General features: G+C 28.5%; 1 protein-coding gene across 1 annotated transcript; it reads left to right on the top strand.

The window, feature by feature from the left end:
• The first annotated feature begins 618 nt into the window (after positions 1-618).
• On the top strand, positions 619-1,918 carry LOC114717937 (MLP-like protein 43). The gene is made up of 2 exons (XM_028903174.1): positions 619-870; positions 1,320-1,918. Exons 1-2 carry the CDS (start codon positions 678-680, stop codon positions 1,625-1,627), a joined length of 501 nt encoding a protein of 166 aa, XP_028759007.1. The 5' UTR covers positions 619-677; the 3' UTR covers positions 1,628-1,918.
• The last annotated feature ends 11,387 nt before the right edge of the window (positions 1,919-13,305 follow it).

Genomic DNA, 13,305 nt, shown 5'->3' with positions numbered 1-13,305 from the left:
ATTACCATTGTTTTTTTTTTTCCGGCCTGACATTTTTACTACTGTTACTACACAGATTTTCATCAAGAATACCAAATGCAAGCTCGTATTTGATTGATATGCCTTCTTTTTGAATCATTAGTCGCCATATGTCCAGATGAGACGTGATAAAAGAATTCCCCCCCCCCCCAAAAAAAAAAAAAGCCAGGCACTAATGGTTTGAGGAGCTCTCACTAAACTATAAGGAGCCTGGAAAAAATAAAATATAAACTTGCATAATATAGAAATGGTGATTAATTTTATTGAAAGTAAGACAAGAAACCATTTGCAGAAGTGTTAAAATTTTCAATGATGTGTGTGTGCGTTTTTTTTTTTTTCTTTCCTGAAAGTTGAAACAGTTGTATTGCTACAATTTACGCAGGCAACTGGAAATCTAGAAAAAGAGATTTCGGCAATATTCTAATGACATTTTAATAACAAGGAAAAAGTTAATGGGGAACAAAAGCAAGAATGGGTAGATGGGATTTCAACTAATTCGCACAATAATTTATCATAAACTAGAGGCAGATCGAAATGTCAAGCCTGCCCTCGCTCGCCTCACGAGCTTCCATTATATATAGGGACCTCTGCACTGAGGAGTTCTGCGCAGCTTTTGTACATTAGAAATTATTTCTGAGTAGAGAGAGAGAGAGAGAGAGATGGCGTCCCAAGCAGCTGGCAAGTTGGAGACTGATGTGCATATCAAGGCAACGGCAGAGCAGTTTCATGATGTTTTCTGCAGCAGAACTCACCACATAGCCAACGTTTGCCCTGAAAAAGTCCAAGGCGTTGAGATTCACGAAGGCGAATGGGGTTCTCAGGGATCTATCATCTTCTGGAACTATGTCCATGGTGATTAATTATTAATTTTTTCATCATCTTTCACCTGCTTAACATATCACTTTTGCTCCTTCTTCAACTATGATGAAACCTAACTCTCTAATATGTGTTGTGTGTGAGGCTTTTGATCTGCTTCAAAATAATTAGGGTTTCCTTCAAGACTTACATGCATAAATATGTGTCTGAAACTTCAGACATATTTATATCAATCTGATTATCCTATACCTTGCGTTTTCTCAGTAATCAGTCCCACGGTGGTAGGGATAAACTCCCAAGTCCTGGACGTCCAGGCACGTTTTGGCTCATCCAAGACTGGTCCTGACACGTTCTGGACATTAAATAAAATATGCATCCAAGGCTTCAACTTGAGCAAGTAGTTGTGTGCTTCATAAATAAAATCTGATGGCAAATTAATTAAATTGGTTGAATTTGTATGTGAAACGTATGAACGTATAAAACAGATGGGAAGAAGTGTGTGGCGAAGGAGCTGGTGGAGCACATAGACAAAGAGAATAACAAGATAACATTCAAAGTGCTGGAAGGAGATCTGATGGAAGACTACAAGACGTTCAGGATCACAATCCAAGTGTTCCCTCAGGAGAAAGGCAGTGTGGTTCACTGGATCATGGACTACGAGAAGCTCAAAAATCACTCTCCTGATCCTCACTCTTTGCTTCAGCTGGCCATTGATGTCAGCAAAGACATCGACGCTCACCTTGTTGTTCAGCCAGCAGCAGACGCCCAGCAAAGCACTACCACCACCAAATAAACTATATCTATATATATATATATGCAGTAATTAATTAATATAATATATAATATATATGATGAATTAAATAAAGATTGATGACGATGATCATCAATCTCTTGTGTATTTATGTATGTTGTAGATTGGGTCAGTTTGGATGATGGATGTCTCTTGTATCTTCATGACCACTTTGTGATCTCTGGTTTGGCTTAAGATTTGAAGACCCTGTGTATGTACGTACAGCGCACCATTGTGTACGTAACTATGCTTTGTTTTATGAAATCTTAAATATTGTGTGCTGGTCTTGGCTTATTTTATGTTTGAGAGAATTAATATAAGGTGTCAATAAAGGAATTTAATATATTACTAAAAATTCTTAATAATAAGTGAGCATACATTAGATATAAACATGTCATTTCTTTTATCTAAGCTTGTCATTGCACGCTTCCAGTTTGTTGTCAGGCTTTTTGCTAATTAAACTTCTTAGTCTCTTATAATGATTCCCCCTTTATTTTTCTTCATGTAAGCTTTTATGTATAATATTTTTTTTGTAAAATTAAATTAGAATTAAAGTTGAAAGTACATGAGTTAATAATATTAATCATGCCTGTTTGATCAACAGCCGCCTTTCCTTCAAGAGGTGGAGGTTGATGAAAGCGGATAGGTGGGTTAGCTTTGCTTCTCGTCTTCTGTACTTTGAAGTTTTGTTACAGTTTTCCTCATTCAAAAAAAAAATATTAATCATAAAAAGGTTACAAAATAGTTCGCTAAAATATTAGATACAAAATGAATAATGCATAAAACAATTCACTCTCCTCATTTGATTAAAATGAAATAATTTAAGTATACAAATAGGTTTGATTATATAAGTTTTGTCCTTATTGATGACATGCAATAAATTGAAATTTAGGACAGCTTGATTTAATATAATGGTTAAAAGGAAACATTAAACTAAAAATTAAATTAATGTTAATATTATTATTTTTTAAGTTATTTAATTTTGATCAAAATTAATGAGTTTAGTTGTAATTAAGGTATACCATGTTTTCAGGCAAAACATGTTTTGAAAGTTACAAGCCATGAAGCTAATATTTTTAAAGCCTGTTTTTTTCCAACTGAAAATTATTTCTTCATAGAATTTCATCTAAAAATTTTGATACATCAACGCAAGATTTTCTTTTAAAAAAATATAAGAAAAAACTAATCTTTTGATTCTTATAGGTTTAGCCTTATTTGTAACTCAGTTCCCACACTTTGACTCAGTACAACTTAGTTCTTATAATTATGACTTGATTATAACTTAGTCCTTTAAGTTTGACTTATTGCAACTCAGTCCCTGTAGCTTATCCATTTTATAATGTAGTCCTTGTGTTTTTAAAAAAAATGAAATTATATATTTTATAAAGAGAGTGACTAAATTATAAAATAGTTAAAAGTATATGGATCAAGTTGCAGTGATTTCAAAAACTGAGTTATAATCGAATCAAAACTATAAAGATTGAGTTGCATCAAATCAAAATATAAAGAATGAGTTATAAAAAAAATTAAAACTGTAAAGACTAAAAAATTAATTATCTCAAAATGTAAACATAACATAGTGCTCCGTTGAATGTATTGATGCATGACGTCTCTTCAAATCTTTTGTATTAATTGTATGAGACCACGAGATAAGATGATAAGACATACCCCACAAACATATATATTAGTTAAATATAAAGTGATTTGAGGTTTTGACTTTTGATTTGCTCTTCAGTATAAGGTGGCATTTTCTCTTACTTCATAAATTAATTTTTCTAATAATGGAACTATCTCTAATTATTGGAGCATGTTTATCTTTGTATATCAAAGATTAGTTATTAAAATAGTATGGTTATTTTTTAAAATGTGGTATAAATTATTCACATGACAATTAAAAGTAAAAAATTAATATGTCTTTTCTATTTTATAAATTCATTAAAAAGAAATTATATTTAAGACTAGAAGAAATATTTATTACAGAAAGTAATGAACATTAAAATTTCTCTTTCAACTCTATACGTGATATCCAGACCCCATATATAAATATTGAAAATTTGTGGATCGGATCACCACATATATTATATAGGATAACTACAAATAGATTGAGCGCATTAAATTCAGCATCACGTGAAGCCAGTATTGCCAGATTATGTCTCACCAACAGTTCCATCAAATTTAGGGATTTAAACAATAAGTTAGCTATATAATTAATAATTAATCCAACTTCTTAATTCACATCGTATTCCTGCCGTGGTGCTTATAATTTTAATTTCTTGGTGATGGATGCTGTCCGTACTGACCATCCTGTTATAAGAATTAATTATAATTTATAATTACCCAAAAATCTCCGGTTAATCATAGAAAATCTTATGGCAAATCATAATAATTAGTTGGTTGTTTTAAACAAACTCATAAGAATGATATAAATTCGGATCGTACTTTTATTAATAAATTGGTATTAAAATTATATAATCAAATAATTAATACATTAAAAATGATAACAATTTCATTTGAATATATTTTAAATTTAAATAATTAAAATTATATCCATCAACATTCATAATTTATCACATTTAACAAAGAAATTTCTATAAAATTCATATATAAAGTCACTCAAATCCAAAAATTTAGCATAAATTTAAGTGCAAGTTGACATGATTTTGTAAGTTTAAAACGTAAACTCGGTAAATGAACTTGTAAGTTTAACTGAGTTTATAGTTATCACAAATTTAAGAGTGAATCGACACAATTTTATTAGCTGAAAATGTAAAAACATTAGACTTAGAGAGTCAACTCGTGAATTTGACAACAGAGTTAACCGTCGCTATTGAATTTCCAAAGTGCTAATTACTGGCTTTGACCAAAAAAAATTGCCAATTACTGGACAATAAAGTTGGAGAGCACTTATATACACACACAGGCACTGGCTTAATTCTGTTGAATAATCTTATTTGCTATTCTTTTTTTTTTTGGCCTGAATGTATTTGCCATTCCAATGTTTATAATTTTCCTAAAAATATTACGGTTATTTTATAAAATTTATTTTAAAAAAAAGTGGATTGAATTTTCTTAAAAATATTATCGTTAGTTGTGCATCCAATATAGTAATTTGAAGCAGAACTCAAGACTACCGAAAACGAATAAATGAAACAGGTCAAGAAGTAACCCAATAAAAACTTCGAAACCTAGAAACCATTAATTCAAGACCAAAAAATTAATTATATCTTTTGATCAATAAGATCTAGTTTTTCTCAAATGTCCTTATTAGTAATAATCGTGATCATTTATTAGAACGGTTCCAATTATGCATCTCTTCTAATTTTGAATAGTGGTATATAATTAAAAGCATGCATTAATTTTACTTAAAACTCTGTAGTTTTTACTTATAATTAATTAATATCTAAAATTTAGATGGTTTTTGTTTATAAATAAGACGGGAATGAGTAATAAATTATAGGTGCCCAAAATTTAATGTCAAGTTGTCAGCCATTCTTAGAAAATATATAACTGATATATTAATTTTGTACTTGTCTCATTATCATTATTTTACTGAATTATTTTTCTTCCAGAAATTATTTTAATGAATTAAACATTTCCATATGACATCAATGATGTGATGATACTTGAATTTAAGAAGGAATTAGGTGTGTTCGCGAGATCCATGTGATGGAAATAAAACTCGACATGTATAAAATCAAGATTGCGTAATTATTAAACTGAGACGACTAAGAGTATTTTATTTTTTTTGGATTTCTCCTCCGGTATCCCAGGGAAATAGGCGTCTTTCAGCCGTGACAACGTCCCCAGACTAATCCGAATCGAAGGCTTGCAAGGAACCTTTCAGTCGGCGCCCTCTGGCCCCTCAGGGTGCTGCATTCCCACAGCTCGAACTCGAGACCTGTGGTTAAGCTAGGACAGCCCCAGCCAGCTGACCTAACCCCTTAGGGTTGACTAAGAGTATTTTATTATTGCATTCTCTTATAATATCATTTGGTTATCCCAGCAATAATACCACCTGTCACGTTTGGACAGGATTTTGAATTCAAGGTTGACGTTAACATGTTTGTGCTCCTGTGCATTTAATTGTATTATATAAAAAAAAAATCTCTTACAATTCAGTATATTAATATGTGATTATCATTATTCATTACTAATATATATTGTTTATAATATGTTGTGCTATAATTAGTATAACTCATTTTTCATGTTCCAAATGTAATGTCCAGACAATGTGTTTAGAAAATATCAAATTAATATAAACTATATTGTATATATTCGAATATAATAAATAATGTGACTTTTTTAATTTCAATTATCGTGTAAGAAATATATATATCTAGATTATTAAATAGTCGTGCAGTCTTTTTGCAAAAGAAAAGAGAATGCTTTTTTAAGTGGGGAAAATAGATAGTTGCATTTTGTTCCATCTGAAACACATGGGAATGGAATGTGATAATTTTCTTCTTTTTGTGCAAGTTGTATTTTTCATGTAAAAAGTAAGTTAAAATAAATATGAAACACTTTATCATTTTAAATACAAATTAAATTATTCTAAACTAAATATTAAGAAAAATTTTATATCATTATCGGGAACGGAATATTACATTCAGATCATTTTCATGAAAACATTTATACACGTCTATAATAAAAAGGGATAATTAATCTGTAAGTCTCTATAGTTTTAACAGATTTTGAATCAGGTCCCTATAGTTTTAATTTTTTTATTAGGTCCTTATACTTTCACATATTTTTAATTAGGTTCTAGTATTTATTTTTCTTTTTATCAAGTCATTATAAGTTCACCTCGTTTTTAATTAAGTCCCTGAATTTTTTACTCTTTATCTTATGAATTCTAATAATACTACTCTATAATCATAAAATAGTATATACTCCTCCGGTCTTTAATATAAGACCCATTTAACTAATTTGATTAAATTAAGAAAGTTAGGTAAGTTAGTTAATTATAAGAAAAATGACACATTTTTCCTAAAACACCATAATTATTTTTCTTAATACCCCATCTCCCTCTTCTACTTGATTATAATTAAGGGAGTATCCATAAGGGTAATTTAGAGAAAATTGATAAATATAACAAATGGGTCTTATATTTAGGACCAAAAACCACTCAAAAATTGAGTCCTATATTAAGGACTGGAGGAGTATTATTTAATATTAGTTTATAACAATAACATTCTAAAAATAATGAATTATTATAATAATTTTATTTTTTTGCCAGCAAGAAAATATTAATTGTTCTAAAAAAAATTTCCTGAATTAATTAATTATATTACTTATATTAATTTAATTTCATTATTAATATTTTATATTTTAGTAATCTATTTAATTAAGTTTATATTTAACTAATAAATAAAAATTAAAACAACATGGACCTGATTAAGAATTTAGGGAAATTATAAGAACTTTATAAAAAGAAAAATAAATGCAAGGACCTAACTAAAAACATGTGAAAGAATAAGGACCAAATAAAAAGAAAAAAAACTGTAAGGACCTGATTCAAAATTGGTTAAAACTATAAGAACTTGCAGATTAATTAATCCTTTATTCAAAAAGTATTTTGCATTTCTTAAAATATACCTTTTAAATTAGAAAAATATCCTAATCAATTATATTTATACATATTAAGAGGGATAGTTTAGAAAATAAATGACAAATGACAGAATTAAAGGACATTCATATTTTATATTTATGATCAAAACAAACTTGTACATTTAGGATTGGAAGAAATATCACAGAAGGTAAATATTTTGCCCAAGGCCAGCCTCTCCTTTTTTCCATGGAAACTGATCATTACATGTTTAACAATAAATGGTTAACAACAGGAGATGTCCTCATACATCATCTTCTTTTTAACAAAAACTTTTGCATCTTTGGCTGTGTTCCAGCTTATTGGGATCAGATTCTTCCAAGAAAAAAAAAATAAGGAGGAAAGAATATTATCAAACAAAATTCAAAAATAATACTTTTAACTATTTTTAAAAGTTTTTCCTCTTAATATTGTCTCCTCCTTACCTTGCTTTTTCCCTCATCCCAAAGAAGCCCGCATGTTTACTTTAAAGGATTAATTAATCTGTAAGTCTTTATAGTTTTAACCAATTTTGAATCAGGTCTTTACAGTTTTTTTTTCTTTTTATTTGGTTCTTATTCTTTCACATGTTTTTAATTAGGTCCTTGCATTTATTTTTCTTTTTATAAAGTTCTTATAATTTTCCTAAATTCTTAATCAGGTCCATGTTGTTTTAATTTTTATTTATTAGTTAAATATAAACTTAATTAAATAGATTACTGAAATATAAAATATTAATAATGAAATTAAATTAGTATAAGTAATATAATTAATTAATTCAGGACAATTTTTTAGAACAATTAATATTTTCTTGCTGGCAAAAAAATAAAATTATTATAATAATTCATTATTTTTAGAATGTTATTGTTATAAACTAATATTAAATAATATATACTATTTTATGATTATAGAGTAGTATTATTAGAATTCATAAGATAAAGAGTAAAAAATTCGGGGACTTAATTAAAAACGAGGTGAACTTATAAGGACTTGATAAAAAGAAAAATAAATACAAGAACCTAATTAAAAATATGTGAAAGTATAAGGACCTAACAAAAAAAATAAAACTATAGGAACCTGATTCAAAATCAGTTAAAACTATAGGGACTTACAAATTAATTATCCCTAATAAAGTTAAACATAGTTTGGATGATTTTTTTTTATCAAAGGTCATACTGCTTAGTTTAATATTAATATACTCCTCCGGTCCTTAATATAAGACCCATTTAACTAATTTGATTATATTAAGGAAGTTAGGTAAGTTAGTTAATTATAATAAATGTGACACATTTTTCCTAAAATACCATAATTATCTTCGTTAATACCCCCTCTCTCTTCTACTTAATTATGGTTGAGGGAGTATCTATAAGGGTAATTTAGAGAAAATTGATAAATATGAGAAATGGGTCTTATATGTAGGACCAAAACCAATTCAACAATTGGGTCCTATATTAAGGACCGGAGGAGTATTATATTTACCGCGCTGACTTTAACACGATATGAGATTCTCCTAATGGAATGTGTAATTAATTTATTTTAGGGCGAACAAAACGTGTATTTATTCAATAGTGGCCATGTGAATAGAAATTAATGACAGTTTCAGTTCAAATTCTTATGATGCAACAAATAAGAAAAAAGAAAAATCGAAGGGTGGTAAAGTGAATCATAAATAGCCTTAAAAATGTACTCCCTTCGTCGCTTTTTACAAATAACAACTACCATTCCCTTCTTGTCTCTAAATATAAGTAATATTTGCAAGTTGTCTTAAGTTTATGTAGCCAATTTCTTATTTTGCCCTCATTTATTACTTATTTTAATATTCAATATATTTATTATCTCATTTCTTAAACAATCACCTCTCTCCATCATACATTCTCTCTCTTCTATAATTTTCTTTATTATAATAATTTTTTATTCTCTTTCTTATATTTTCTCCCGTCTAAATAAGGGTATTTTGGAGAAAGAACTTCCAATTCCCACAGATTTATTGTTTCAATGAATTTTAATTAACTTTTTGATCTACATGAGGAGTCCAAAATTGCTTATAAAAAGTGACGGAGCAAGTAATTATTTAGAAGGACCAAAACTCAATTTTCTCTCATCGTGCAACATGAACTGGTAGAGTCTATATAATTTTGTTGTTTGCCGCCCTCTTTTTAGACTTAAAGAGCCAAGAGCGCGCGCGCGCGCACATATATATGTTCAAGGGTTGAAATTTAAGGCCTCCAACTATATATGATGAAACGCAATAATTTGTACAGAAACATGAATCAATAATGCCGTATGATTATGATGAATGATGCGGATTCAATTCAAACGACGCGGAAGAGATATAACTAGGATGTAATAAGTGGTAAGTAATTTGGACTTTCACAATTAAATATTATTTAGGTTTCAATAAAAAAATTGGATACTAGACCTTTTTTATGGTAAAAGTATATAACCGTTGAACCTAGACTACGATAGAAATACAGAGAACATGCATCATCATCATCATTATTTTATAGTAGAAAGTTTAGGTGAGCTGGATCCCGGGGGCTCACTAGAACTAAGACATGCCTTAGGGCTCAAAGAGAGTTTACAAAAATACTTTTAGATCGCCTACTAACAAGGTTTTCACATCATCAGCAGGATTTGAATTCACGACCTTGTAGATTATGAGCTGACTCCTTACTAACTAGACCAACTCTTATTGGTATGCCTTTTTTTTATTTATTAATAATCCAATCAAAAACTGAACACCAATTAAGTATCTAAGAAAATTCAAACCCAAAAATATAGAAATTGAATAAAAAAATTGAAATAAATTAAATTAGGTTTAGTTTTGCTCATTTGGTTCCTATTTACGGAGGATACAACAACAACAAGCCTTATCCCACTAGGTGGGACACGTATCACACAATGACATTGTGCTCTATCAACAACCAAATTCTTAGATATATTGTTGAAGATATTTACGGAGGATATGATGTAAAATTAAAGAATCACAATGTTTTAAAGATACTATTAAAATAACTTTAAATGTGGCATTGTGATAGGCATATAAAATAACAATATATGAAATGGTATCTGCTTCCTGAGCAATTACCGTGAGAGAAATTATATTCCAAATTTTCGTTGCTCCTGCGCCAAGGCATCAAGTTGTGGCAACGATCTCGTGTTTTGGGCTGGCAGGGCATTAATTTTAAGGAGGATAGAGCTAAAATGAAACTTCTATATTTTTATTATTCATTTTCTTTATTGAGATATGGTAAATTATTTTTTTCAAATAAATCAACAACACGTCTCCTTAAACCAATGGCAACTCCGTCAACTGTAAACTTCTATAACAAAGATAGAATAATTGGTAATTAATTTGGACTTTCACGATCGTGATATTATATAATTTAAAACCGAATTAAAAATCAAATTATTTATTATATTAAGAACTAGAAATAAAATATATATATGTGCACGCGCGCGTGCAGTTTTTAGGTCTTAATTGAGGGCTTGATGGGAAGCTAAATTAATTGGTTAGCATAATCTATAAAGTAAATGAAAGACGACCGATCTTATAGTTCTATGGGTTGTCCCCTAGCCAATGGGGTTGGGTTAATTAGGTTATATGTCATTGTTTACGATCTGTTAAGAAAGATTAAACAATAATGTGTTGGTACTCATAGGAGCATTAAATATGTTCTACTATTCAATATACTCACTCCGTCCTATTTTATAAGCAATAACTACTATCTTCCTCTTGTCTTTAAATATAAGCAACATTTACAAGTTGTCTTAAATTTTTATAACAAATTCCCTATTTTACCTTTATTAATTATTTATTTTAATGCTCAATATATTTATTATATCATTTCTTAAACCATCATCTCTCCATCACACATTCTCTCTCTTCCATGATTTTCTATATTATAATAATTTTCTTGTTCTCTCTCTTATACTCTTTCCTTCCCATAAATAAGGACATTTTAGTGAAAGAACTTCTACTTTTTACACATTTCTTGTCTTTATAACTCATTTTAACTAACATTTTGATCTACGTGATGAGCTCCAATGTTGCTTATAATATGGGACAAAGGGAGTATTTTCATTAAAAAGAGTAGTAAAAATAGATGAAATAGTTAAAGACACCAACATGCTTTTTCCATAAACCGTCAAGGTTGTCAAACTCGCGAGTTTAAACAAACTCGTGATAATAATGTAAACTCGGATCATAAACTTGAATCGTGAACTCGTAAGAATTTATTTTTATTAATTAACTGATATTAAAAGTATATAATCAAATAATTAATATATAAAAATAAGAACAATTTTATTTAAATATATTTTAAATTCAAATAATTGAAATTATATCTATCAATGTTCATAATTTATCATACTCAACAACAAAAATTTCTATAAAAATCATATATAAAGTTATTAAACATAATCAAATTAAAAAATTTAGCACGAGTTTAAGAACGAGTTGACATGATTTTGTAAGCTAAAAACGTAAAAACAGTAAATTCGGTAAATGAACTCGTAAATTTAACCGAGTTTACAGTTATCACAAGTTTAAAAACGAGTTGACACGATTTTGTTAGCTGAAAACGTAAAAATGTTAAACTCAAAGAGTGAACTCGCGAGTTTGACAACAGTGTAAACCGTACTCCCTTTGTCCCTTATTATAAGATCCAATTTTTGAATAGGTTTGTCCCTTTTTATAAGATCCTTTTTGAATTTATCTGAGCATTTAATGTAGTATTACCTATTTTACTCCTAATTTAGTGTATTTAATACATTCTCTTTCTTTATTTATCTCACCATTACTCTCTCACATTTATCCATTTATATATAAGGATATATTTGGAAAAAAAACTGTATTTGCTACTTATTAATTTCTTTTAATTAATTTTAACTGTTTTTTAAACCGCACAATTTAATTAAAAGGATCTTATAATAAGGGACGGAGTAGTATTGAGATATGGTAACTTGGTTTTTCTTTTTCAAAAAAAAGAAAAAGAAATCAACAACATATCCCCTTAAACCGTATTGCAAACTAGGTCAACTTCAAATTTCCCGTAAATTCAATTCAGACACACAATAAAAAGAAGAAAAATCTTTAAGCTTCTCTCCAAGTAGATCATTGAATGTTAATTAACACATTTATTTCATGTAAGATTTACTACTCCTTTGGTTCTATTTTCATTCAAACCAAAAAAAAATTTTAAACTTCATTAACTCTTATTTAAAATTCAATAACTTTTCAATTTTATCCCTATTTAATATATATTATGTCTCATGAGAACATATTGAACACAATAATAAATGAAAGATAAAATTATAATTCATATCAAAAGTTTTTCTTTCTACCCTGTAGATAGAATAAAAAATTTCTTCTCTCTGTTTTATAAATATGAACAGAACAGTATTTAAGTACGCTATAATGGAAAAATGAGCTTTTGGAGCTATTGTCATTTAATTGTCTCATGTACATGGAAAATTGTTTTTTTCTACTAAACATAAGGACAAATCGCATTTAAAGAAGTTTTTAGAACATTAATTATAATTAAGAAAGATAAATTTTAAAAATTTAGAAAAGACCAAAATTTCTAGTCGGAAATAAATTTTTCATTGGATTTTTTCATTTCTAATATTTGATTTTTTTTAGTACTTATCTTTACTCTTCTTAATACTTATTATTAATATTTTCGGTGCTAAACAATTAAAAATAATTATTGAGAATTAAAAACCGAGTAAATATATTATAGATAAATACAAATGAGTATGAAATTATTAAAAAGGAAGACTCAAAATTAAAGTTGGGCATCGATAAATGAATATTCAAAACCAAATCAATCGAAAAAATTTAAAATTAATTGAGAACGGTAGTCTTTTTGTAGAATTTAAAATTAAAAAGTTGATGTTCTTTAATTCTAATTAATATTCATTCTATGTCATTTTCCCCCACCATGATAAATTAATAAGACCCTCTTAAAACTATTAAAAATGAATTGACGGGATACAAAAATAGCCCTCTGACCACTATGAAAAAACATTCTAGCGCACCGGTCTATTCCCTACAACTCGACCCGACCATCCACGTCGGAAAACACCAGTTGCT

The sequence above is a fragment of the Neltuma alba genome, unplaced genomic scaffold, assembly GCF_004799145.2.
Source record: "Neltuma alba isolate B1F8T4 unplaced genomic scaffold, ASM479914v2 tig00011783_pilon, whole genome shotgun sequence".
Lineage (NCBI taxonomy): Eukaryota > Viridiplantae > Streptophyta > Magnoliopsida > Fabales > Fabaceae > Neltuma > Neltuma alba.
This window is presented reverse-complemented; position numbering and strand designations above follow the sequence as displayed.

Coding starts and splice junctions, on each gene's coding strand:
- LOC114717937 (XM_028903174.1), top strand. CDS start 678: ATGGCGTCCCAAGCAGCTGGCAAGTTGGAGACTGATGTGCATATCAAG. Junction 871..1,319: donor CTTCTGGAACTATGTCCATG/GTGATTAATTAT, acceptor CGTATAAAACAG/ATGGGAAGAAGTGTGTGGCG.